A 27192-nucleotide genomic window follows, 5' to 3' on the forward strand; every position below is an offset into this window, starting at 1 on the left:
GTCCTATCACTCCTTGCCGACTTCGTGGATATGCTGAAAGCAGCGTCCGCTACAGGCAACTTTGGCGGTCAGACATGGAACTAAAAAGATGTGTAGGCTACAGTACACAATCGTAGGCTACACTCTCTTCTAAAAATACTATTAACCTTGCCAGTCAGCGTAGCATCAGCCGAAAGAAGCTTTTCATCTCTAATCTCTTCGGTCGTTTGAAAACCTGGCTGAGGAACAACATCGGCGAGGAAAGACTGAAACCAGCATCCGGACATTTTAATAGACAGACTCTGTGATAAATCGATTTGCCAACGGTAGAAACCGCAAACTTGACTTTGTGTTGTAGTCAAAGGTACGACGTCTGTTAGTAGCCTACCTATTAGTTACCCGTACCGAAAAAGTATCGCAGCCTTTTTATTTTCGTATTATTTGTGAAGTCCACAGAAATAGTGGTTTCTGTTATTGTTAGTTTCTTTGTCTGGTGCAGCGACCGTGCATGACATACCTAGCCCATAGTGACGATTCTACGGGGGGTGGAGCATGACTCAGTGTTTTGACCTGGTCTCCACTTTTGTTGCTCATTATGTAGAGTGAATGCATCACCTTTTCTCATTGCTTTTTAAAACAATTCAAAACTTGTCAGAGGAATAAAACCTCGAAGTTATACACTAAGTCTATACAGGGGCGGATCCAGGTATTCACGTTAGAGGGGGCGATGTCATTGACATTCAGGCAAGTGATCAGCCCGGCACAAACAACGACGGGGGGGTCTCCCATAGAAAAGTTAGATTGAATTTGATGCGTTGAGAGCATTTCGAACACAAATTATGAGAAATTGAAATTCTATAACTTAAAAACCTTCAACAATGCTGTTGTTTAACAAAGGGAGGGATGAAGAGCTGATATGCCCTTGCCATGTCAAGTTGAAGCCTAAGCAACCTAGCCGCATTTATAGTTGAGACTGAAGGTTTCACTCTTGATTGTTTCACAGCAATTTAAAAATTAACCTTGAAAGATAATAACAGGTTCTGTTTTCCCAATATTGATACAGACATTGAGGTTGTTATAGACTTACTGTATAACTTCGAGGTTTTATTCCTCTGACAAGTTTTGAATTGTTACAAAGAGCAATGAGGAAAGGTTGTGCATACATTCAACATAATGAGCAACAAAAGTAGGGGCCAGGTCAAAACACTGGGTTATGCTCCACCCCCCGTAGAATCGCCACTATTGGCTAGGTATCGATTGTAAATTTTTATTTTGGACCAGCGAAACACTACAATTTGTACAATAGAATGGCAGTTGAACATGGTTAAACATAGTTAAATGACGACCAAAAGATATAGTCCTCCTTAAAACGTGTCATGCACGGTCGCTGCACCAGACAAAAAAGTAACTAACAATAACAGAAACAACTATTTCTGTGAATTTCACAAATAAAACGAAAACAAAAAGCTACTTTGCCGGTACTGGTAATATTAACAGGTGTCGTACCTTTGACTACAACACAAAGTCAAGTTTGTGGTTTCTACCGTTGGCAAATCGATTTATCACGGAGTCTGTGTCAATTAAAATGTCCCGATGCTGGTATAGTAAGGCCAATCCATTCAGTCTTTCCTCGCCGATGTTGTTCCTCAGCCAGGTTTTCAACGACCGAAGAGATGAAAAGCTTCTTTCGGCTGATGCTACGCTGACTGGCAAGGTTAATAGTATATTTTTAGAAGAGAGTGTACGATTGTGTACACATTTTCATCACACGTTTGTAAAGCTTCTTCTACAGTCATCGGTAAGACTGCAGCAGTCGCCAGAACAGTTTTATTTTCCCACTTCTCCTTCCATTGTTGGATCTCTGAACCTAGAGCAGATTCCACACTAAATATATGACGTAACAAGCTGTTGTAGGCATTGCAAATGACTTTTGTCAATGCTATCGGGTCGGTACTTGAGCAATTTCGTGGTACCGGTAGCAATGATGTTAGGTGTCAAGATGCTAAAGTCTCATTGAAAAAAATTGAGCTTTGCTGTTTGTAGATGCAATTTCAAGATAGAATTCCAATGGTTTTAGTTCCACGTCTGACCGTCAAAGTTGCCAATAACCTGCTCTGTCAACCAACTTATCTAGGCTAAGGGATTTATCGCTATATGCTCTACAGTGCCGGCAAAAAGTTTAAGAACTTTTTAAGTTTTAGTAATTTCGTTTGGTAATTAGACTCTGCGACGAAATAATAGCCTTATACAATGTTATTATTATAGCCTACCTTAGCTTAACCTAATCTTTGAACATGGCGAAAGACTTATTCAGCATTGCTTTCGATATGTTGTTTTCCAAATCGTATAGCCTACATATAAATGAAGAATAAAGCTACTTTCTTGGGTTGTAGGGGGGGCGATCGCCCCCCTCTGGATCCGCCCCTGAGTCTATAACAACCTCAATGTCTGTATCAATATTATGCTGTGACATTGGGAAGACAGAATTACCTGTTATTATCCTTCAGTGGTCAATTTTTAAATTGCTGTGAAACAATCAAGAGTGAAACGTTCAGTCTCAACTATAAATGTGGCTAGGTTGTTCAGGCTTCAACTTGACATGGCAAGGGCACATCAGCTTTTCATCCCTCCCTTTGTTAAACAACAGCATTGTTGAGGGTTTTTAAGTTATAGAATTTCTCATAATTTGTGTTCGAAATGCTCTCAGAACGCACCAAATTCAACCTAAATTTTCTATGGGAGACCCCGTCGTTGTTTGTGCCGGGCTGATCACTTAGGGACCGTTCAAATATTACGTAACGCTATCGGGGGAGAGGGGGTTCAAGCAAAACGTTACGTAACGCTTACGGTAGTTTATTTGTGCTGGCTGGTATCGTTGTTTGGATACTAAATTAAGCTGAAATCATATCCAACAGCACCAACAAAATCTCTATCAAGTATCAACTACGATATTGTAATTCCATACAGGTTCTAAGTCAGGGACGGGCAACATACGGCCCGCAGACAGTTTCCGGTCTTTACATAAATGTGGTCCGCGGCCACACTCTGCCGCAATCCACCACTACTTGCTTACTACGTCAAATAATAGTGACTGTTGGTTATTTTTTAGTTCTTTGATTATTTGTTTTCGGTTTTTAGTCAAGTGACAAACATGTTATGTTCTGTCATAAACGGGCTTTCCATTCTTTTTCTTTGTCTAGACCAGGGGTCGGCAACCTTTCTTCAGTCGCGGGCCAAAACAAAACTGCGCAGATGTCAACGGGCCGTACAAGTTTTCCATTTGCACTTCCGTTTTCTTTACTTTTCATAATATTGTTAAAATTGGCGTTCTTATCAGAGTATCTCCATATTTAGCTACTATAGGCTTATATAGATTTATATAAAGAAAAATAGTAACAATTGGTAACGAAAAACACCAAGTACTTTATTTATTGACAGCACAACATTAATGTGATATTTGATGTTGTTTCCTGCTAGAAAGTTTCTGAAGGTCAGGTGATAGGTTGGATGAGGCAAGAATCATAACATCTTGCAAGTGGTCATCAGTAAGTTGTGTTCTCAACTTGCCGTTAAATATACGGTTAATTGACTATTACTAACGCAACTCATGTAGCCTGCAACTAGCATGCAGTAAATAGGCTAATATAACCGGACTTCAAGGTGAAACTGCCAAGTACCTTGATGCTACCTTCTGCAAGCTTAAGCTAAATTTTGCCCCAAACCTAGTTTACGATAACAAAGCGACCCGTGATCGATAGGTCGCGGGTACAAAGGCGCTTTGTGATAATTTCCTATGCTTGGTGGATTCTAACAAGTAGCAAATTCTTCAAAGACAAGAATCACTTGTTGAAAAAACGGAAAAATGGAACTGGGAGTAAATTATAACTCTAAAAAATAAAGTAATTTAAAAGTCTGGACCGGCTGTCACTAAAAAGGCCAATTCCTGCTTCCTAAGCTACACATATTTCTAAATTATCAACCTTCAAACAAACTAATTCTTAAAACTTCAAATCTATCAAACTATCTGTCAGGCCTGCAACGTCGCTCTCTCTAAAATGCAGTTCGCAGAGAAAGAATATCAAGGAAATTCAAAATGGCGACAATGCCCTAACTAAGCATTGTTGCGGCATAAGTACACAGGCTACGTGATTACAAGTGAGCGTTACGGATAAATATGGAAAAGTAAAAATTGCGAAAGTTTTACATAACATTTAGTAATCTTAATTCTGTTATGTAAAACCAAATGGCAGCATAAAATAATGGGATGTTCGTTTTGGCCCGCCAACTACAATTTGCAAAAATGCTGCTGGCCGGATAATTTTGCTTGGCGGGCCGGATCCGGCCCGCGGGCCGTAGGTTGCCGACCCCTGGTCTAGACTCTAGATCAAAGTGAAATTTGGCTGTTTAGTGTAATAATTAAACCGGGAACGTATACAAATTATAGTGATTGTTGGTTAAATTTTAGTTCTTTGTGTTTTTAGTTTCTTTGTTTTCAGATTTTGAATTTGCACTAAATATTTTCCTATGGATTTTGCCAAGAAACGTAAAGTTGAAAAGGAGTGTCGCGAATTTAACAAATATGCTCAAGCGCTTTTTCACACAAGTCGGCAAGAAAGCAGTAGGCTACCGTATGTTTGCTTTGTAATGAAAGTGACAACTTTGATCGACCACAGATGTCTCATTGACTTCAGCAGCTATTGAAGTACATTATGTTAATTGTTAATAAATTCATTAAAGACTGTTTTTGGTCTTTATGCTTTAAACTTAAAGGTGCACTGCAACGAAAATACATGACTTTTGTATTTGTAGATCTTTCTGAAATAAAACATTTTTCAACAGTTTTTTTATTTTTTGTGTTACCGTTAATTAAAAAACCTTTTTTGATTTGAATGATTCTGATTGGTCAAAATTTTTGATGACGTGATTGGCTGACAACGCCGCATCCAAGGTCTATTGTTTTGCGTGCAAACACAAGGAACAAATCGCGTAGACTACCGAAACAGCAAACAACTTTGTGCTAAGGGAGTTTTTACGCCCTTAAAATGGTGGCTTCTTGTATGGCTACCGGTTGTACTAACCGGGGAATCGTCAAAGGGGTATTTTTTCATCGTTTACCTATGAATAATGACAAGCTGAAGAAATGGATCTCGGCGATGAAACTCAAAGACCCACCTGTAAACAAGCACTGCCGTGTGTGCAGCAATCATTTTCTGGCCAACGATTACCAACGTGATCTACAGGCAGAGCTACAAGGCACCAAGTCCAGACACCTGCTCATCCCTAAAGCTGTTCCTTCTGTGTTTGATTTTTCAAGATATGTGAAAGCCACTGTCAATGCAGTAGCCTACCCACAAAACTCGATCGACCTAGGTACAGGTCCGTGAGTACGATCGGGCGTTTGGATCGAATAGCAAAGCGAAAAAACAACAAGACTTTGAAACAGTTTTGGTTTTGGCTAACAAAACAAAAACGTTGCGTTGGCGTTGACAAAAACGTTACGTTGGCGTCACATGGGGAGGGGGGGTCAAAAATTCGGAAAAACAGCGTTACGTAACTAATATTTGAACGCTCCCTTACCTGAATGTCAATGACATCGTCCCTCCTAACGTTAATACCTGGATCCGCTCCTGCCTTAAGCAGTTAAGGATACTTGAAAGATACAAAACTTTCAAGAACGTAGAAACGCAAACCATGTCAGTCTTAACGACCTTAATTGCTGAATCAATGTTGTCCGTCAACATCTTTGCCCTGACAAATCCTTGCCAGAGAGTCATGGTGTTTTGTTAAAAACTTTGCAAGTTTTATTAAGAATTCAACCATAGAATTCATATTAGTAACTAAGCCGGAAATCAAATTGATTCACTTTGTAAAATTACTAGATCACAATAAGGCAACCTATCCGCATTAAACCAAGATTAGTAACTAAACATGGGTATTTTTAGCAAAAATGTCTGAAAGCGCAACACGGCAAATTTATGAAAAGGAAGGTGCTGCTTGATACATTTTTTGCTTTATTTATGGAATTCGCAGATCCTAAATTTCTCGTTTATTCAAGAAACAGTGAGAGAACATAGCACAAAAGCAAAACTTTTGTAGCACATTTCTAATTTCGATGCCAAAGCGTCACAACCATAGTCCTTTCTAACGCACCAAAGCAACCCTGCGAACGACAGGTTCATTACCGGGTGTGCTTATGTGCTGAGTCACGATGACAAGGCAGTAATTGCACACCCCCATCTTAATATCTTCCACGTCCTCCTCTTCCTCTGAAACCTCCTCCACCTCGAAATCCTCCTCCTCCACCCCGGCCTCCTCTTCCTCTAAAACCACCACCTCCTCCTCTTCCTCTTCCACCACCGCGTCCTCCTCCCCGGCCTCTTCCTCCACCACGACCACGTCCTCCCCGCTTCACAACAGAACCAGGAGGAGGAGGCAAAAACCGCTGGAGCGGAAGTAACTTAGCGGGATCAATAAAAAATTTTGTGTCTCCAGAAAATGATGTTGCTTGCATATTGTCCGCCATTTTAACGGAGAAATAAAATTCACGAATCTGTCCAAATATTTCGTCAACTTTTCCTATTCTTGACTTGTTTTCGAGATAAACAGGAGCATTGAAGTAAGGAATCTAAAAAATGGCCAAAGTTACTGCACAGCACTAGTTGAAAAAGGGATCTCATTAAACATTCCATAACTTCTCAATAGGTTATTGGATTGTGGAAGCAAAACTCTATTTTGATCAAAACTAACAGAAACAGAAAAACTTGAAATTTTATTTTCAATTTTTTATTTGGATGATTTTCTTGGAATGACCTATGAAAGGGGAATGGATTCAACAATCGCTTCACATGGCATATATTTAGAAAATAAGTTATAATAACCATTGTATTTTTTCAGATGTAGTAAAAATTGTATATATGTTATTCCTGAAGAGGACATCGTGTGATGTCGAAAACGTTCGATATTTAATTGTTGCGTAGTTTTGTGTTTTTGTAAATATAATAATCTTTAATATGTTAAACTTGATAACGTTGCTCGGCTTCGTATGCCTATGGTTCAACAAGACAAACTCTCTACCGAAGCTGTATTTAGAAAATACTTTTCAAAGTGACAAAACAGTCATTGAAACAATGACTTAAAATCTGAGTAGTCTCCAGTTGTCCTCACTTATTAAGTCCAATTTGGTCTGAAATTACCGAATAAATGGGAGAGGCAGAGAATTGCCCCCTGCTTAATAAGCCCAAAATTGTTTGGTCTTAAGATGGACTTAACAACAGGGAACTACCGTATTTTACGACCATAAGGCGCACCGGACTATAAGGTGCACTGTCAATAAATTGCTTTGATTAGTTTTTTGTTCATACATAAGGCGCACCGGACCATATATAATAGTATATCGGTACTGGTTTTGAGTGTAGGCAATAAAGCACTACCGGCTACCGCACTTTGTTTGTTTGTTTATCTTTATCCTGCATTGCGGGAAAGCGGACTTGAGCGCTGTGCATCGGTGTACGCCTTCCGACGTACACCTGACCCACGCAGCAGCCGACGGCAATGTCTGTTTCCGGTTGTCTACTCTACTTATGACGTGAATTTGGTACTACCCATTACTCGAAATCGATCACTAGGTAGAGGCAATTATCGTAAAGTTTCTTGCCCAGAGAAACAACAGCAAGTGCGGGTGGCTGGAGTCGAACATGCAGGCTCTCGACTGCGAGCCCAACGCGCTAACCACTGGGCCACGGCTGCCGACAAGGTGATCCATACATAAGGCGCATCGGACCATAAGGCGCACGATCAATTTATGAGGAAAAAAAAGAATTTAAAGTGCGCCTTATGGTCCGTAAAATAAGGTACTGTACAATCATATTTAGATAAATCCGTTTTTAAACAAGATGAGACTGAAAAGACACTCTTACGACTTCAATAAAATTGAAAAATTTCTCAAAAACAACGTTTATACTTTTCTAAGCAGAGTACAGTAATAATCTTATTCCCATAAACATACATGAGTAATATGCTTTGCAAAAATTCATTCAATGGAGATTGGAGAGTGGCTTGAACTGGTTGTTAAAATAAAAATGTTTCAAATTGCTTTGAAAAACTATGCATTACAGTAAAACCAGTACATATGAAATAATCAGCTTGAAACTGTGGTTTTAACAACTTATTAAGCAATACATATTGTTTGTTTTCCTGATATCTGTAAAAATTTTGAAATAATAACATATATAGCTGGTAAGTCACGCTGATGCACGAAGTTGCTGGGCTTACCAGAGTAACAAATGTGAGTAGCTTCTATTGCTAATGACATTACACGGAATGGCCCGTTTCGGCGAGTGCCCTATTCGGCATTTTTTGAATTTTTTTTAAATTATCGGGTGCCGTAGCCTAATTATTATTGCCGTTTTAGGGTTAGGGGGTTAAGGGTTAGGGGTCAAGGGTTAGGGGGTTAAGGGTTAGGGGGTTAAGGGTTAGGGGGTTAAGGGTTAGGGGGTTAAGGGTTAGGGGGTTAAGGGTTAGGGGGTTAAGGGTTAGGGGGTTAAGGGTTAGGGGGTTAAGGGTTAGGGGGTTAAGGATTAGGGGGTTAAAGGTTAGGGGGTTAAAGGTTAGGGGGTTAAAGATTAGGGGGTTAAAGGTTAGAGGGTTAGGGATTAAGGGATAGGGGGTTAAGGGTTAGGGAGTTATTTGAACGTTTAGCGACGTTAAAACAATGTAAAAGCGACAATGATAATTAGGCTACGGTACTCGATATTTAAAAAAAATATTTGAAAAATCGCCGAATAGGGAACTCGCCGAAAAGGGCTCTCGCCAAATAGGGCACTCGCCGAATCAGACTAGTCGAATTGGACTCGCAGAATCGGACTTGCCGAAGTAGTAGCAGACCCGACATTACAACACTACATGCAATCCTGACATTGCAGCAAGGGATTGACATCTTTGCATACTGACCATTGACCTTACCTTTTCGTTTGTACATCTGCAAACTAAATCTTCTTGACAAGGATGCATTGCGGTTCCCAGTTCCACAACATACTCTGGTGGTTCATCATTATAACGATTTCCTCCAAAACCACCTCTCCCTCCCCGACCACCGCGAAAATTTCCTCCTCGAAAACTTCCACCTCTTCCTCGGCCACGAAATGACATTTCAGAATATTATGTCACTGTTGCATGCAAAGTTAATTTGCACAAATATAGGCTAAACTTCACCAATTTACTAATAAAAATTCAATCTAAACAACAGAAGTTTTAGCGAAGGTGACAGTTGCTATAGGCTATGCAAGCAGACAAATACAAAGTCTTAACCAAAAGTGAACTAATTTATAGAAACGTAAATGCTCGAAAACTGTTAGCTTTACATCCAAATAGTAGGCAAATACACAATACATTATGCAGTAGAAATAGTTTGTCATAATTGATTTTGATGAAAGCAGTCTAAATTCTCACTAGAATGTGAATAAGCTTTACAATGAACATGAATATGTCTCATGCTAATGTGCTGACTTGTCTTCTTCAACTCTTCAAGGTTTTTTAAAGCTGTCATTTCATAAACAGATTCAGCTTTGATATCGTGCATATTATGCCACAACGTTTTGCTTGCCAGACTTTCCACTCTTTAGTCTTTACTGTAGTTCTTTTTCTGCCCAGACTTTTAGGACATACAAGACATCGACTACTCAAGTAAAAATATGGGCTTGCAAGGGGTTAAACATTGCGGTAATAAAAAACAGTTTGGCGTCAACTGGCATCCTCAGGAGATGGTCTGTATGTATCATATTATTTACACTCACATCAAATGTCTAAATGTATTTCTAAGCACTTGTTAAATCAGAAGGTTACACAAATATCATTTCCTCAGTAAGTAATCTACCAAACAACACTTTTTCTGCAAGGTTGACACGTTGACAGATTGGATCAAACACGTACAATGATCATAATATATCATAAAGTAATGTGGACACTGACTGTACCGACAAAATCATACGTACAACATATCCTGAATGAGGACAGCTGGCTCAATGACTGTATAGTCTTTTGTCTACTTTTTGTGTCTTAAATTGAATTTAACTAGCCTAGCTTCCCAATAAATGCGAAATAGGTATAGTAGCATGATGGATTCACTGGATGATCAGGGTAGTGCGTGGCATTTTGAATTTTACTGCAATGCCAATATACGGTATGCTAGATGAGTATGATTTAAATAATCACCAATGAGTACAGTTAGTTCATTTATTTGTCACAAACATGAAAAGAATACAAAATATGCAATTATCTGCTGTGTGTCATACCGTATCATATGACGAGGAGACTGCAAAAAGACCAGGCGGTCATCTAGTCAGCAGCCACCTCAAGCTAGGTCTAAATAAACAGCTTTAACTAATCTACTCTAGGATCCATGATCAAAACTTTCTCAGAAATGACTTATTTTTTTATTTCCCACTTTTTCTTTCAGAAATCAGATTCCACTTCTAGGATCATAAGGGGGATGGATGGACAAACTCGATTTCACGTGTAAAAGCAAAAAAATTATCAGTGTTGCCATGGCAATTTTTTTCACATTTTAGTTTTTTAGGTCAAACGCAGTCAAGATACAAAAACAGATGGAAGCAGCAAAAATTTATCCCAGAACAACCCAGAAAGTAAAAAAAAAAACTACTAAAATAGGAGAAAAAAAGAAGTGTGTAAACAAAAACTACTAAAAAACTGCAGAAAAAAGGAAGTTGTGTGAACAAAAATATACTGAAAAGTATTTTCATACAAATCTTGATTTTTATGATTGGTTGCAAGATACTTTTAAAGGGGTACTAAAGGAAAAACCTGACTTGGCGATTTTCCACGTTCTTTGTGTTTAACATGCTACCATAATACGATTTTCAATAAAATTTTGCCCCATTGCGGTCTGACCACCATTGCGCGCGTGCTTTTGTCAGAGCTTTCAAAACGAGATTGAGCCTGAGCAACGAAGCGTGCGTGCGACTGTACAGTCTACGTCATAAAGGCTAGCAATCAACCGATCACGCAATAATTGTTACTGCGGGCGATTTGACTGTAGGCTATGTAGGGGTATGTACATCAAAACAGCACATTTTAACATCAAAACAGCAGACAGTTTGCTCAAAACATCAGATGTGGTAACGTGGCTTTTGTTATTGCTGGCTTTTATGACGTATTCTCGAGCAGTGTTTGCACGTTTTGGTCATTTTGAAAAAAATGAAAATAAATGAAGCACTGGACTTTGGGCCTTGCCAGCGCCATTGAAAACAATTTTTTTTCGGTAATTGTTTTTGAAATGTATTCTTGAATGTTCAGTTTACTCATTTTAATGCTTAATTCCGGTTTGAAATTTTCCTTTAGTATGCCTTTAACATTCCCAAAAGTAGAATAGTCAAATGAAATTACTGAGCTACTTCCTACTTAAATGTTTGTGATAAAAATATCACAACAAACTGATCTTTGTGGGAATCTTTATTCTTGGACTGAAAGCTTGTTTGAGAGCGTCATCATGGCAGCTTTGCATATTTGTAGAGGCTTTGAATCACCGACACAGGCCCAGTTACCGAGTTTGACAGAGTGAAGTTTGTTGTTGCTGTTTGTGAATTATTCCATTCGTTAGGAACGGAGAGTTGGTTGGTTTTGAATCTTTATCCTCGGACTGACAAAGCCTTGATTGGTTATTCCTAGTAGTTTTGCATACTTGTAGAGACTTTTGACGCAGGGCCGGTTACAGAGGGAAGTTTCTGATTGTTGCCGGGGAATTATTCCATCCATTAGGTGCCACTGAATTGAGAATAGTCCTCAACGTGCGTTGCTCAAGCGCACATCCCGAGAGTCGAACCACAGCGCCGTTTGATTTTGAAGGTCTTCGTTCACGAAATCACGCGCTAACCAACTGAGCTATCGGGGCGGACGTTGAAACGTCCTTGAGTTGAGCAGTCCTTGAAATGCGTTGCTCAAGCGCAACATCCCACATTCTACGCTATCACAGAGCAAAAGAACGCTGGCCTGGAACAGCACTGAGGAATTAAGAAAGATCTTCTGGAGATTTTAGACCCAAAATAATGTTCGGTATAAACGACTCGGTTTATCGTAGGCTATGCATCAAAGCTGCGGAATCAAACCAAAACTAGACCCCACTCTTTTAGGTTCTTAGGGTGTGTGATTGAACAACGCATTCATGCATTGCTTTCCATCCTGCGGCACTCAGTGAATGGAATAATTCAGACAATAAATTTTTAACAAACGGAAGCTCCATTCTGTTAATCTCGGTGACCGGGCGTCAGCAGTGGTTCAAAACCTTGACAAGTAGGCTTAGGCCCTACAGTATGCAAAACTGCCAAGATTAAGCTCTCAAAAAAGCTTTCTTAGTCCGAGGATGAAGATTCCCACAATCCTAACCCTGGCAATATATAGTTCGAACAGCACTTCGCAACCGGGGTAGCCTATTGAAATCGACTTCAGGGGATGCAGAAGGGTGCTGATAGAAAATAGATAAAAGCAGGGAAATAGCCAAATGCACACCATGAACCAACATTAAAACAATAGGCTATCCACCGAAGTAGTCGGGTGTTAACGATAGTTAGAGTGCTAGACTGCTTAAACCTGTTGAAAAGGGTGCTGGGGCAACACTAAATAATCAGAGCATAGGTTATGCTAAGAGTCAATGCGTTGATCAGATTTGCGATCGTGATAAAAATAAAAAGCAACTACAGTGGCACAACATGAAATAAGGCAAATACAAGAAAAGGAAATGCAACAGTTCAAAACCATCATACATCATCAAACACAAAGTACAGGCATGATGCCACTGATTGTAAAACTATTTGGTCACACTACAGTAGAATACAGTTCACAGGCCGGCGTTCACAATAAGCCAGAACAGTGCTTAGAAAGTAGGTAGCACAAAATATTGTTTTAAAGCAGTCATTTCACAGTGAATGATAATTAATTTGGCAGCAACAAATGAAAATAGCAAACTACATTCGGATACGTAAACATATTTCAGACAGCAAATCAACCATTTTTTTACATTGATTCAACGTCTGCAGACGTTAAATTAATGTAAAAATGATTTTTCTGTCTGAGATATGCTACCATTTGTTCAGACGCACTGAAACTATCGGATATTTTGAATCAGGCTATTAGACCACAAAAGCATTTTGCGTTTTACGGAAATTGCTCAGAGTCGACTAAAAAGCTAATTGAAGATCACAGCAAGACTAGATTCACTACCAAGACGAGCCGAAGATTAAATCCAACACTTGAACTTGAAGAATGCAGCTAAGTCAGGATCATCTACAGCCTTTCTGTGCACACCGGCGTAGATGTTCTTCAGCATTTCAGTTTTAAACTTAGAATCTAAAATACCCATGTGCTTCTCAAGAACTCCTAGAAAATAAATAGAACTTGTCATTTATCAGATTATAATATTTCTAGTCGCAAAAATCGAAAAGAATCCGAGAAACAAGGTGCAGGGTTTTCAGCGGAAAACTAAAGTTTTATAAAATCCAAGTAAATGTCGCTGGTAGCCACGGAAAAGTGCTGACAAAAGGTAAGCAATTAGCCTACAGTACACCGGTTCTGTGTGTGGGAACGTTTTGAGTTTGCATCTCTACTAACACATTAGCCTAGATTAAAAAATGCACCAGGCTGGGCTACTCGTTACATTAACTTGTCAAGGATTCAGCCTCTTTAAACTTTTCTATTTAGTTTTAGTTAAAGTTGGAATAGTTAAAATGAATAACAAAAAATGTTTGCTGCCGTAAGACACAGCGCCGTATAGCAGCAATCATTTTTTAGTGGGGAAAACAAAAAGTCTCACCAATTCCCATCACTCGGCCCCACTTGACCATATGATCCACCATACGCGGATCGTCAAATTTTTCATGCTTCATCAGTATGCTGACGATCTCTCCACTCAAGTACGCATCGTCAAATGAATCTTCTTCCTTGTTGCTGCTTGGAAACCTACAACGAGAAAACATTGTTCAGAAATTTCACTGGAACTACAGTTTATCGAAAAGGTTTTTTGTTTTAAAATTTATCAAAACGAGGTAGGATCGAATAGAAAACGACTGCAATGAAGAGAAATGTTTCAGTAATACTACTGCCATCTGCGGACCAGTCGGTTATGTGTCTGCTATGCAGATTAAAAATGTTCCGCATAGTTCTCTTCGTAGAATTTACACTAAATGCAGCGGCAATTGCCGTCGTTGTTCTTTCGATAAACTGTCGTAGCAGTCTCGCGTGTCACCCTCAGACCATGAAACAAACCAATTTTCAAAACCACTATTGCAAGACATTAACTTTTACCTGCAGTAAATATCCACAGCAGCCAAGGGGTCGGTTCGCACGAGCAGCTCAGCAAGTTCAATGTAAGAGTCGTGTACCTGCAGAAAAATACTGGTCAGTTCGTGGTCACCCAATAAGTTATTATATAAAACTGAATGTTATAATAAAGGCTGACCAGTGACAAGCATACACAAGCCAGTACCTCACCTACAACTATCAAAACTTAACGTTTGGTACATTGTTGAGTGCTCTTTCACAGAGCGATTATTGGGCATAAAGTTTTGTAATGAGTGTAAAAATGTAACTAGTTATGTAATCCATGAAACTTACCTCTGGTGCCATTTTAATTACTTCCTCGTATCTTCCACGAGCTTCATCCTTTCTGGCATCAGTTCTAGACAAACCACGAGCTAGAGCCATCCTCGTTAAGTAGGAGGACCGATTGATGGGAGCTGGCTTGCTGCTTGCTTGAGGGGCCACACGCTGAAGTGTGACAAAAAGCTGTTTATATGAACGGGAGTAGCAGTGGCGCTTACAAAAGTAAAAACTACCAATTTTTACGATCGAAGATGTTTCAACATTGCATTCAACAAATTGTCACTGCAAATTCTTTCCGCAATCGACAGCCAAAGACATTTACGATTGGAAGTGTTACGGTTAACGCGTAAGTTAGCCTACACCGTTGACTAGCGAAGCGCAATATGGTAGCTGCGCTGGTGAGTGTTGCCCAGTGTTGATGGTAAAAAAGAATTGTCCACCCATTTTCTAAATTTCACGGAGCAGTAGAGTTAAAACAATTTTTAAAAGTTGCATTTGTTTATAAAAATCTGACCAAAGCTGATCAATCGCTTCGTGGGCCGTGCTCTGAAATATTGGAACAATATAGGGTTTATTTTTCAATGCAAACCACCTTCGGTTCTTCTGGTTTAGCAGGTAGTGCCGCCTTGTCGCATTTCGTGTCGGATGACGAAGCTGTTGGTGACGTCACGCCACCTCTACCTCCTCTAGCGGGTGCAACGCGCCCTCTCGCTGGTGCTGGCTTAGCCGGTGCTCTACCGCCTCTTTGCGTTGATGCAGCTCCCTTACCACGACCACGAGCGGCAGGCGCGGCACCTCTACCTCTAGCAGCAGGTTGTGCTTTCGTCGGGCTGGTTGGCTGGGCCGGCTGAGCTTTTGCTTTCTCGGCTGCAACTTTATCCTGCCACCATTGCTGGCCTGTAAAAAAAAGAAACCGTCAACGTATTAAAAGAAGAAGTACTCATTATTTTGCATCAAAATTTTAGATGTCTAGTTTTAAGAAAACGCAGTAGCATCACATCAAATGCGCGACAACGCAATGGTTCGCAAACTATATTTACAACTCAATATATAATTAGTTAATTAATTACCCAATGTAAATGAAAATCATTAATGCATTACAAAATCTTTTCAACAACAAACAAATTTTCCTACTTTCTATGAAGATAAAAAAACAAGAAGTTCCTAAAAAGTAAATTTCTGATTCGTGACATTCAAAACCGATTCTGAAAGTCAATATAAATATTATATTCATGCAAACCAGGAGGGGCTCAACAGGCAGTTGTTTGCCAGAGGACCCTTAGATCTGTTACGTGTTTTCAATTGTTACGTGTTAATCTTTTCAACACAATTCTTGTACCAGTGTAGTGGGGATGATGATTCTTTCAAATGCTAAAGGAAGGCTTGATACAAGCCGAAAAAGGTGACAGTTTCTTTTTCAACATGAAAATTGTCGTATTGTTGCTTGGTGAATGGTTTCACTCTTTCTTTTATTTTGTTGTTTCTTTTGTTTCTTTTATGTTTCTTTTATTTATTTTATTTTATTTTGTTGTTTATGGTGTAACAAAGTAATCACTCCATCTACACCAAAGTTGTAAATAAAAATATCGGCCAAACAATGAAAACGATGCTTCACCTGTTACAAGTACAGGGGGTTCCCCGGACGCCGGCTTGCCCTCAAGAGCGATGCTGGCTTCCAGACTGGCTATAGCGTCTAGTAAAGACTTCTCATTGGTGGATTTCAGCTCGCTATCGTAGATCATGAGCTGGGATAACCCAAGAAGGTAGAGGGACTCACTGTTACAGGGATTGATGCTGGCAAGATGCTGTGACACCTGGAGGAAGTAAGGACTTGGATGATACCAGGAAAAACACTCATTTGGAAGAGCAGCCAGGAGAATTCTTGTAACGTTTATGATGACATAAAACACTGATTAATTGAAAAAAGACAAGAAACACTTTTATCAACATTATTTTAAGGAAAATCATTCCACAAGGGAGAGAGAAAAAGATTTTTATTCCATCTTCACATAAAGATGTACAGAAGGCATAACGCTACAATGAAGTTGCATCTGTATGTAAAGGTTATTAAGCACCAAAGAATCGTTTAGGTTTTATAGTCAGGATGTTTTCCGAGAAGCAAACAAGAAAACACATTGAAGCAAGTTTTTCGTTTAAAGTTGCAAACAAGAGAAGCAACAATCCATTTAAGAGAAGTCAAGTTTCGAGAAAGATGTCATAAAAAAATACCTTTTCTTGCAAAGCAAGCAGCTGATTGTCTCTCGGGATGGTTGTCGAACGTATCATGGCTGACAAGTACCTGCATCGTTGTGCTGTCCACGCGGTATCGCTGGAAGTATCTCCCATCATGAGCACTAGCAGCTGATAATGTGCATCTAGTAGCGTCCACTCAATCTAACAACAAATAGTCAACGTGTGAAGCAGGTGCGCTGGATCTTACAGCCGAGTTTTGTTGAAGCCACCAGTGTCACGCACCTTTTACATTTTATTTATCGGCTACACATCTGTAGGCTGCATAGCCAAGTGGTTAGAGCAATGGTTCGACGTTCAAAAGGCACACCGCTCAAGAGCATGTGGCTGTGTCTTTGCCAGACACGTAAAGGCATGCCGTCGATTGCGGAGTGGCCATCCTTGATTACTCTCATAATTATGAATAGTAGGCCTACGCCGCTCCTGTGAGAAATGCCCTGCGACCCTTCTTAGGGCCATGGCCTGCTAAACTGAAACCCCTTTTCAATTAGTTTGTGAGAATTTGAAAGAGAAATCTGTGAGTTGTTATGCAGAGTTATAGTTATAATGTTGCACAGACTTCGACAACTACAACATGACTCCGACACTAAGTCGATTGAACATATAATTGTAATAACGTAATAAATGTAAGAATGTAAGAAAACTGCCGCAACACCGCCAAGGAAGTCTATTTAAAAGCGACCAATTACGACGTCATGAAAAGCGCGTAAAGCAAAATGCGAGACGCTGGTAAGAGCAAATTCCAACACAAAATTAAGAGTGCAACGGTGCGGTTCCAATACATTACAATAGCCACTATCGCCTATCTATTCTTCCTCAGATACAAATACACCGTTTTGCTGTTGAAATGGTGACGATGGTTTTTCCAGTGCAACACTTATTACCAAATGAAAAGCTGTGATCAGATCAAGTTTTAACGACACACTTGAAATAAACAAGCAATTTGTCTATTTTACAATCTTTCCTTTCTGACTTTTAGCAGAGATTGCTGGAATAGTTAAGGTGGTGTCACGACAATTCAAAGCCGATGATTCAAAGCCGACAATCCAAAGCCGACAATTCAAAGCCGATGATTCAAAGACAAAATTTTAAGGCAGGGATCTCAGAATGAAAGATGTCTGTTCTTCAGAGATCTCAGGGTTAAGATTAGGGTTAGTGTTAGGGTTATTGCCTTTATCGTAAATAAATTATCGGCTTTGAATTGGCAGCTTTGAATTATCGGCTTTGAATTGACGCATAACCAGTTAAGGTCCATAGAAAATTCCTGCAAATCAAACCTTAGCAGCAGGTTTGGTCCGATATTAATCCCAAACGTCAATTTCATGATCAGGATTTTGGCTAAATTTCAAAAAAACGTAAGGGCGCTGCCTGATTCTCACCTGTTGATAAGTATGGCCGCGGTAAAACATGGAACACAGCGCTATTGAAGAGTGGAGACATACGCTGAAAAATATTTGAGTGAGATGATGCAGTTTTACATTCCTATAATCACTGAAACCATGCGTTTTTTCATCGCACGTCATAATTAAGAATAACATGGGCAATTTTGCATTGATTCAATTTTCAATGCTGGTACCAGATGAGAATAAATTGTTATGGCCATTGCATTCATCGCCATCCGTTTTTCCCTTCTTCCGTAGATGAGACCTGGCGTTTGTCCGCGCTAGCGGGGGTCTGCCAGTTTTTGCAGAAGTTTCGCAACTTTGAAACTTTATTGAAATAACTCTGTGCAGTTCTTCGATTCACAACACAGGTTGAAATCGTAAGCAAAGCGTTCATATTATATTCACGTAGCTACTTACGCTGGTGCGCAGTATGCGTTGTGTTTACTTAAAAATCGATGGCTTGCAATGCATAATTTTATTTTAATTATGTTTAAAAATAAATTGCCTGACTGTCCAGTCCACAAATCATCTCACGAGCAATTGCGCGCAAACTCATGTGTGGCAACACTTCATCAAATAGAGACAGTCAACATCTAAAGTAGTGAAACACTTTTTCCCCACTGATATCAACACCTTCACCCACCAGTGGTAGACTTCCTTCGCCGACCTCATTCCCGGCTGCGGGTGTTTCTTCAACGTCTCAGCCAGCACCATCAAAGCACGGAGCACTTGGACATTGGACAATCTGAAGATATCTTCAGCGTGGTAATCAGTCAACGAAGAACGTGTCATTTCTGGGAGTACGATTAGATGAGTGTTATAGTTTTAACAGATGTTTGACAGGAATTGGAACAACCAGTAAGGCAAAGTACAATCTTCTAACATTATCAACACAATCATTGTTGAGGCTAACTTATAAGCCAAACTGTCTATCTGCCTGTAAAACACATCATCAGTCGTAGGCAAACTTAATTGCGAAGTGAACTCACCACAAACCCAAGCAATCATTAATACCAAGTTTTAAGCCAAAACAAAATTACTATCAAACTGCGTTTAAATATCCCTTTAGGAAAATCTAAATAATAATACGGTTAGAATAATTTTAAAGCAAACTGACCAAATTATCAAGTCCTATATCTGCGTATGTTTCTTTGCAATTGCAAAGATGCAATTGTTCTTCATTAACGTTTATCTAAGTTGTCCTTTGTTTAAGCTTTACCTTTTGTCTCGGCCTCGCTCTGTCTTCGCATAAGGAGTCGTTCCAATCCTTCATGCAGGTACAGCAGCGCTTCTGGCAACCGATCTCCCGGGCCACCACTTTGTTTGCAAAGTGCCAAGCCAAGAAAAAATCTAAAACATTACGATGCACAATATTTAGAAGTTTTTGAACTTGTAAATTTTTTTTACTTATACAGTATTGTAAACACACTCCGACCATCACCGAAGGAGGTTATGCGTACAGGTTCACAAAATTTTCTTGTTGATAAGGATATATGTCTAATTTCAGCATCTGAAGATGGCAGGAAAAGGTGGTTTATTGCTCAAAGCTGCAAAGTACTTTTCATCAGACTGTCTTCAGAATCGTGTCGTCAGAATTAAGTCCTGATCATCCATGGCGCCACAACGAACCTAGTCCTGCAGCTAGCCAGTACGTAGCACATAGGTACGGTACATGCATATACAATTACAGTATACATGCAACGAAAAACAAACACAAAATCACCGTGATTCAACGCTAACAGGTTTGAGGCCAACTGCTTGCTGGAGCCTCACCACTGCTTCCTGGTGGTCGCCCCTCTCAAGCATCAATCGGGCTACATGCAGGTTGCATAAGTGATTGTTCGGGTCTAGTGTCAAGGCGTCCATGAACTTGAGATAGGCTTGAGCAAGTGGTTCATTCTCATCCAAGTGTCGCAACCCAGATTGTTCACCCTGGGTGAAAACAGCACATACAATTACACACCAACCTCTGATGACAACCTAACTTTAGCCACAACCCAATGTAGCGGTTGCAGTTTCAATTACACCGCTACTAGTTAGACATTTAGACAAGCCTCACCTACAAAGTCATTCAATATGCAATGTCAGAATGCAATCTATTTTTATAAGATGCAGTAATAATAGTCATCATATAATCCGATTTGTGAGTTATTTGATATTTCTCAGTCTATGAAATGCATTTTAAAGCAAAAGCAATTTCTGCAAGCTTGCCTTCGGTACAACAGATAGAAAAAAAAAAAAATATTGCAACCCACCTTTAAAGCTTGTTTCGACCTCCAGGCATACAATTCCTGTACGTGATCTGCTCTTCCTGACTGGCCACTGTCCAACAGGCTCTTGTACTCCTCATCAATAGCTTTTAGTTGAAGAGCAACAGGAGCGTTTGCAGCCACACCGCGGAGTCTAGCGATAGCCTGACACTCTTCCAGCCTTGAACTCTCCTGAGCAGCTTTATTAGTGCCCGCTCCCACCTCCGAAGAGTCTTCATCCTTGAAAGTTGCAAAATATAAAGTAAAACAATGTGTCATTGTAGTACGATACTATAAATCCTATTTCAAATCTGATTCAAACTTTGAGAAACTCGTTTGGTCGGGGAAATAGGTTTGGCTGTTGAGGTAGAGTGCCAATTCGTTCGCAATATGTTGTGAAACGGTAGTACAAACATGAAGTACAGTGCAACAATATTGCACAACAATAACGTATAATAACAGTACAACATTATTACAAGGTCATTTCTTCATATACTAACACTTCAAGCAAAAAAAAAATATATAATAAAAAATCTTCTTTTCATAATTAAACAACATGACAGACAATCTACATTAGAGTTAAAACAAAACTCATCTTCAAAGATATACAGAACTGACTTGCTTCGAGAGTCCGAACAACTCCGCCAGATGTTGCTGTTCTTCCAAAGCGAATGCAAGCTTCAAATGAAACTTGGATTCCTTGTTCTTCGCCTTGACAGCCGCGGCCAAGTTTATGCAAATTTGATGAAGGTCTTCAATGGGGGATTCCCCTTCTGGGAATGTCAGCGTCTGACCTTCAAACAAAATAATGTTTAATGTGGCAAGATGAGACGTTGAAAACACATCGTAAACCAAAATCCGTCCTTTTTAACGTTGGCTCAACATCAGCATGCGTATGCAGTGAGTAAGATGAGAAGTTAACAATAGAAGAAGAAACATTACAAGTAGAAACCCTTAACTTTCATGGACAGCATAAGTGAAGATTCAAGGTGTTTTAATGTTACACTGACGTTTCGCACATCATGCAAAGACGCATCCTCCGAAAAAATAATGTACAAGGTGAAAGTTAAAACGTTATTATTGGAAGAATATACTGCAAAAAGTAAACAATTCTGATGAACAACCTAACTTTTTCAGTGATCAGCAGCAGCTTATTTGGACAATTTTAGAGTAGTTACAAACCCGGCTTCAATGGAAGTTTGCTTCTATAAGACTTTAATCTATTTTCCACGTCTTTCATCAAAGCATCAGAGTTAGACTCACTGGCCATATGATGGAGTCTTTTCTCCCAATTGCGCACCTAACCAGGTCAAATGTACTGATAAAAGCATCAAACAACTACGAAAGCTTTTCAACGGCAAATTACTCGCTTTTATAAAATAACTGAAAATTAATTAAAGTGGCCCATGACCTAGGTAATAATGCTAAATAGCGCCAGTCAATTGCATAGCGTGACCATTAAAACAATATTTTGATAGACATAGTTTGATACAGTATGTATCAAAATGGTACGAAGCCGTTTCTCAATCGGCGTCGAATAGTTACTTTTAGTTGTGCACTTGACTCAAAACCTTTCACAATGACAACATGGGGGCGAATCGATGAAGACAAAATCGTTGCATGGATTTTGCACATTCAAGCAGTCGAAGAGCTTTGAACATGAATATCAATGGAACTATCTGTTTCAGTAAGCTACTATATGTTAGGGCAGGTCGATTTAAAAATTTGATATGGAATATAGTACCGGTAGCTGCCAATAAGTGAAAAACATCTTTCGCAAGTAAAAAACATAAGTAAAGTGCAACGATCGCTTGCGGAAATACGATTAAATTCTTAAAAGTTGCTCCCCGCGTTTTTTATGAAAAGCGCGAATATGTAGCGCCGTTAGCGGAAGTCGTCATAACAGCCGCAAACGCGCGATGACTTTCTCCATACTTTATAGATGATGTAGGCCTACCTAATCACAGTAAGTTAGCGGAATTTTATAAGAATAGGAGACCTGAACAGTGAAAAAGTTGTTGTTTAGCTTGAATTGAAATTAAGCAGTTAATTCAGTGATGGACTCACAGGATAGACTGTAGGCCTAGTGCTTGTTATAAGCCTGACGCGTCTCTATATACTTAAGCTATCCATTAGATTGAGTAGCCTAATCAACTTATCATTACAGCATTGGAGATGTGCTTCTTATGAATATAATAGATCGTTTTGAGCAATGAATTGACAGGCCAGCAATGAATTGAACTCACTTTAACAACGATTTGACAAGCCAGTGAATCAGTTGATCTAAATAAAGTTTTTTTAAATCTTATTTAATTTCAGCTAGTATGTGATAAATTTTCTTGTTCACAAACTCTTATTGAAACATGCCAAAAGAAAATCCACGTTTAACACAACAAAGTGAACAGCATCATGGAGGAGGCCCTTGCGAGCTTGCCAAAACGGAACCTAGCACTTATAAACAACTAATTCAATATTATTACCACCTTAACAATGCTAAAATTGAAAGAAATATTTGGGGTATTGTTTTGCGCATCAGCGAGAATTTAATTAGTATCTGGCAGGCAGTAAGCTAAATCCTCGCCTACGTTTGATTTCTGACAAAGCCATCAACAGAAAAATTAAAGATTTATTGAAATTGGTTAAGAATATAAACTGCATACACGCAAAAGGCCGAGCAAAAGCTAATCTGGGCATGTATTTGTTCGCTGGAAGTTGTGGCATGCAGGGAAACTCGAGTCAACTGCAAGCTCTTGGATTGCAAGAAAGAGCACATTCTCTGTGTATTCTCTGCAAACGCCAAAATACCATTGGAAGAAAGAGCTTATCTGATGGATCAAAAGCTAAAAATTGGTCCTAAAGGTATCTTTCAATTGTTATTGGTTGATCGATCAGCAGTTTCAAAAGCACAAAATAATGAAAAACGGCTACAAAAACTTCCCCATGACTTCCACGAGGAGGAAGGCGACATACCTGGACCATCAGAATTACCCGAATGGATAAGTAGCTCAAGCACGTCGTGTTCGGCGTCAGACAAGGTAAGCACGATTTATCTAGTCGATTGAAAGTGATAGGCTACATATGAATTGGCACCACAATGAAAAAATCAACACGTGCATAATATTGATGTTATTTAATAAGCTCAGTGCACAAAGAGTATAAGTAACCTAAAAACTTATATACCGAAACTATTTTACATTTGTTTGCCATAAATCCCTGATGTTTGAATGTTTATAATTTAGGCCGGTAACATTTGATTTGCATCACAGATTTATTATTACCGTAAGTTACTTTTTTTTAATGTCATCATGTTTTATTTTAGGACAAGCAAGAGTGCCGGCCTGCGAATACAGCACCGTAAAATTTCCTTTTTTTCCGTTTAGAGCTTTGAGGAGTGACTGTATCATCGCTTGGCAATGCATTATTACATGACATAAAACATCTTTTGAGACCGGAAATTGATCTCCGTCACATTATTATGAATAAGTCCAAACTGGATCGAGCCTACGCAAAAACCAAAGTTATCGGCGAAAAATTACAGACAGCAGCAAAATCTGAACTGTTTTTTTCTTGGCGTCGATAGTAAAAATTTTAGCAGTCGCTAACTTATTTTTGTATTTTTCTAGCGAGCACAGTGCAGCAAAAAAGATTCCATTAGTCAACTGGAATGCAAACGAGTGGCAAGAGTTAGTGGATATCAGCGATCTTGAAAGCCCAAACCCACCACTGACACAGGAAGTTTCAAATTAGGACCTTCAATCATTCGTTGACAACGATCGGAAACTGAACATTTCTGATGTACCTTCACATTCGCAAGGTGTGGAGAGATGCGTAAAACTGGTTTCGGAAGCTTCGCAAGTTTCCTACGGTTTCGAAAATCGTCACAAAACAATTGTTGCTATAAAGCTCTCACTAGAAATATGCGCAGGCCGTTTCTGTATTAAGGTCATTATCGTCACTCTTACGACGAATTGGCTCAGCTAACCAACTTTCACTTACTGTAGTTCGCGTATACTGAATATTTGTTTCATTTTTATTAATTTTTTACTTCGAAGCGTACGCCTGAACATAAAAGTTTTCATTTTGAGTTCCCGAAGGATTGAGTCAAAGCAGTTTAAACGAAAACTAAGCAGCCATTTTCGAAGTTGGTTTTGCGCCATCTAGCGGTAATGCAATTTTCTTTCAAAAATCGAGAAAAAAAATCAAATAAATTTCCGCAAGCCGTTTCTCATCCGGTATGGCTGATATTTCACAAGTGAGTTTTTCAGCTAAATCTAACTACCGGTACATTATTCACTTTAATATTCCGAAAAAAGTATAAAATCGACCTGCCCTACTATATGTGTAGACGATCATTGATAAACCTACTTCAACTTTATGCTTCAATTCAGAAGGCTTCACTGTGGAACTCTCGAACTCAGCTTTATACCAGGCGGTGTCGGTGACTGCTTTTGGATCAACCTCAGCTGCAGGTTTTGCTTCGCACTTAGTCAAGTGACTGGCCATGCTTCGAAATGGCAATTCATCTTTCACACCTAACACGATTAAAATTCTATTCGTTTTCAAATTCAAATATATGTTCATAAACAAAAGCCAGACAGCAATAACTTAATTGTTAACTTTAAAATTGGTCAGTGAATAATGCAATCTCGTTTCAGCACAAAATAGTCTTCAAAATTCGTTGATTTGATTTTCCTAAAATTTGATGCCGACAAATATAGCTGCCAGTATGAACTTATCGATGGTATTTTTTTACATATACCTTTGTACAAATAGACAGATGAAGCAACACAATCAGATATTAGTTTGTCCAAATCAATATCAATCATTCTCCAGTCTTTATCCAATACAACATCGTTCAGAGGATTCACTTTAGACCTGAATGTATGTTAACAAATGCAGTAAACAACATGGTAAATGCAAGACACTATGTTTTAAGGTGTCTTGTTCTAAGACTTAGCATACAAATAACAACTGTTACCAGATAAGATTTTAGACTTTAATTCAGAAGATTTTATTATTTCAAAGTTTTTAAGTGCAAATTAAGAAAACATAACTGAAAAGTTTAGAAGCAACATTTCTCTTTGATCATTAGCACTTTTTTATGAGGTCAACAGCAAAAAAGAGAGAATGTGGACAGAAATAGTTTTCAATGAGCTTGCTGGATTCATAGTCACATTTTTGTTTTTTATTGAAGACTGTTACCTTCTGGTAAGCATATCAATGCATGGTTGTGACATTGAGACTTTAGGGTCACTCCCACAAATCGAAACAGGATTGTACATGGGTGACAATGTCATTGGACATTCTGTCTTCATTGCCATTGCTGCATCTTTCAATGTCACTGGCCATGGCAATTGCTTCCTGTACACTATGATGTTGTAATCCTTAGATAAAACAAAACCATCAATATTACAAAGAAATATAAAAAAATACAGTGATGTAGCAACCATCATCATCAGATTTATGTCAAACTTGATCAACTGTTTGGTCTTCTTTGTTTGAATAAATTTAGTGATACAAGCTTTCTCAATAAAAGGTTTATGAAAGTTAACTACAATTCAAAACGAATAGTATTTCCATGTAGCCTCACAAGCTAAAATGTATTCCTGGGTTAGGCAATGCGTTACATTTTTATATTGAAAGGGATGCTCGCAATTAAAAAAGTCAATTGGGTCAAATATGTTTAAGTAAATGAGGAAATATCATACCTTTGTGTTGGTTCCATCAACAGAACTCACTTTAACAACAATTGTGGTCTCACCCAGAAGCAAGGGCATAACAAAATTTTCCATACTTCCTTTAACAACTATGACACATTTCTTGTCAGGTGCTACTGGCTTCACAGTCACCTCTTCAACATTACAAGGCACAGTAGCTGTTAAACACACATTTAAATCAATCAGTAACCTTTAATGTTAAATGCTTTAAAAATTGTATGCACAGGGTTATTGAAAAACACAATTGTAGCATATTTAGCTTGCATAGTTGCAAAAATTAACAAGTAATGACACTAAAAAGCAGTTAGGCTTATTCAATTATATGAAAACATGCAGAAATTATTTTACATAAAATCTATCAAACAGATCATATACCATACTGTATTTCATTTACATCAATGCACTATACATTTACACCTACATGTATATTCGTCTACGTCCATTGCAAAAGTAGGGTCAAGTTTGCCGCAAGATAAAGATAATTGTGTAAGAGATGCATCGGATGCAGATAGTCGCTTAACTCGGACGAAGTAATTCTTGACAGTGCCATCTTCTGCTGAAACTTCGATTCGAATCTCATTAACTTCACCTTCTTTTAACAGGATAGTCTTCTCACCACCACCTCCCTAATGATGCATATAATCCAGTAGTCAAAAAATAAGCTAATAAAAATCAAACATTTGCATTTAACTATCTCACTAACTGATTCTGTGTTTTGCAATAAAAACCAATTACTTGTAGTGAAAACAAACATACAATAGTATCAAAATTAAAAAATTGTAATGCAAAAACAAGGTCATGCAAAATACAATACTTACAAATATCTGGTAAGATGCCCCACTGTCGCTTGTTAAACAGTCAAGTTTGATCTTTTCAACACTACTTGGCACCGTTGAATCATATTCTGTTGTGTTCCGATTAAATTTAGGGGATAGTTTAGCAGGGGCAGCGGAGAGTTTTTCTAAATCACAGTCATCCATACTTAAGTACAACTAAGTAATGACT

General features: G+C 38.8%; 2 protein-coding genes across 3 annotated transcripts; both read right to left on the bottom strand.

Moving 5' to 3' along the window:
* Positions 1 to 5767: 5767 nt before the first annotated feature.
* LOC145781026 (uncharacterized) lies at positions 5768 to 9206 on the bottom strand. Its single transcript, XM_082592733.1, has 2 exons — positions 8941 to 9206; positions 5768 to 6604 (listed from the first exon to the last, which is right to left on the bottom strand). Exons 1-2 carry the CDS (start codon positions 9124 to 9126, stop codon positions 6218 to 6220), a joined length of 573 nt encoding a protein of 190 aa, XP_082448859.1. The 5' UTR covers positions 9127 to 9206; the 3' UTR covers positions 5768 to 6217.
* Positions 9207 to 12651: 3445 nt separating this feature from the next.
* Positions 12652 to 27167, bottom strand: LOC145780984 (uncharacterized). 2 transcript variants are annotated; one of them, XM_082592673.1, is made up of 20 exons: positions 27006 to 27167; positions 26609 to 26813; positions 26179 to 26345; positions 25673 to 25854; positions 25230 to 25345; positions 24836 to 25002; positions 21653 to 21770; positions 21089 to 21264; positions 20477 to 20710; positions 19945 to 20153; positions 19441 to 19571; positions 18865 to 19015; positions 18216 to 18279; positions 16816 to 16980; positions 16202 to 16400; positions 15179 to 15483; positions 14599 to 14751; positions 14290 to 14366; positions 13799 to 13944; positions 12652 to 13365 (listed from the first exon to the last, which is right to left on the bottom strand). In XM_082592673.1, exons 1-20 carry the CDS (start codon positions 27165 to 27167, stop codon positions 13226 to 13228), a joined length of 3267 nt encoding a protein of 1088 aa, XP_082448799.1. In that variant the 3' UTR covers positions 12652 to 13225. The 2 variants fall into 2 exon arrangements, with proteins under 2 accessions (XP_082448799.1, XP_082448800.1); XM_082592674.1 differs by lacking the exon at positions 27006 to 27167 and having other exon boundaries at positions 24836 to 24993; positions 26609 to 26776.
* Between the last annotated feature and the right edge of the window lie 25 nt (positions 27168 to 27192).

This window comes from Aplidium turbinatum, chromosome 12 (genome assembly GCF_918807975.1).
Source record: "Aplidium turbinatum chromosome 12, kaAplTurb1.1, whole genome shotgun sequence".
NCBI lineage: Eukaryota > Metazoa > Chordata > Ascidiacea > Aplousobranchia > Polyclinidae > Aplidium > Aplidium turbinatum.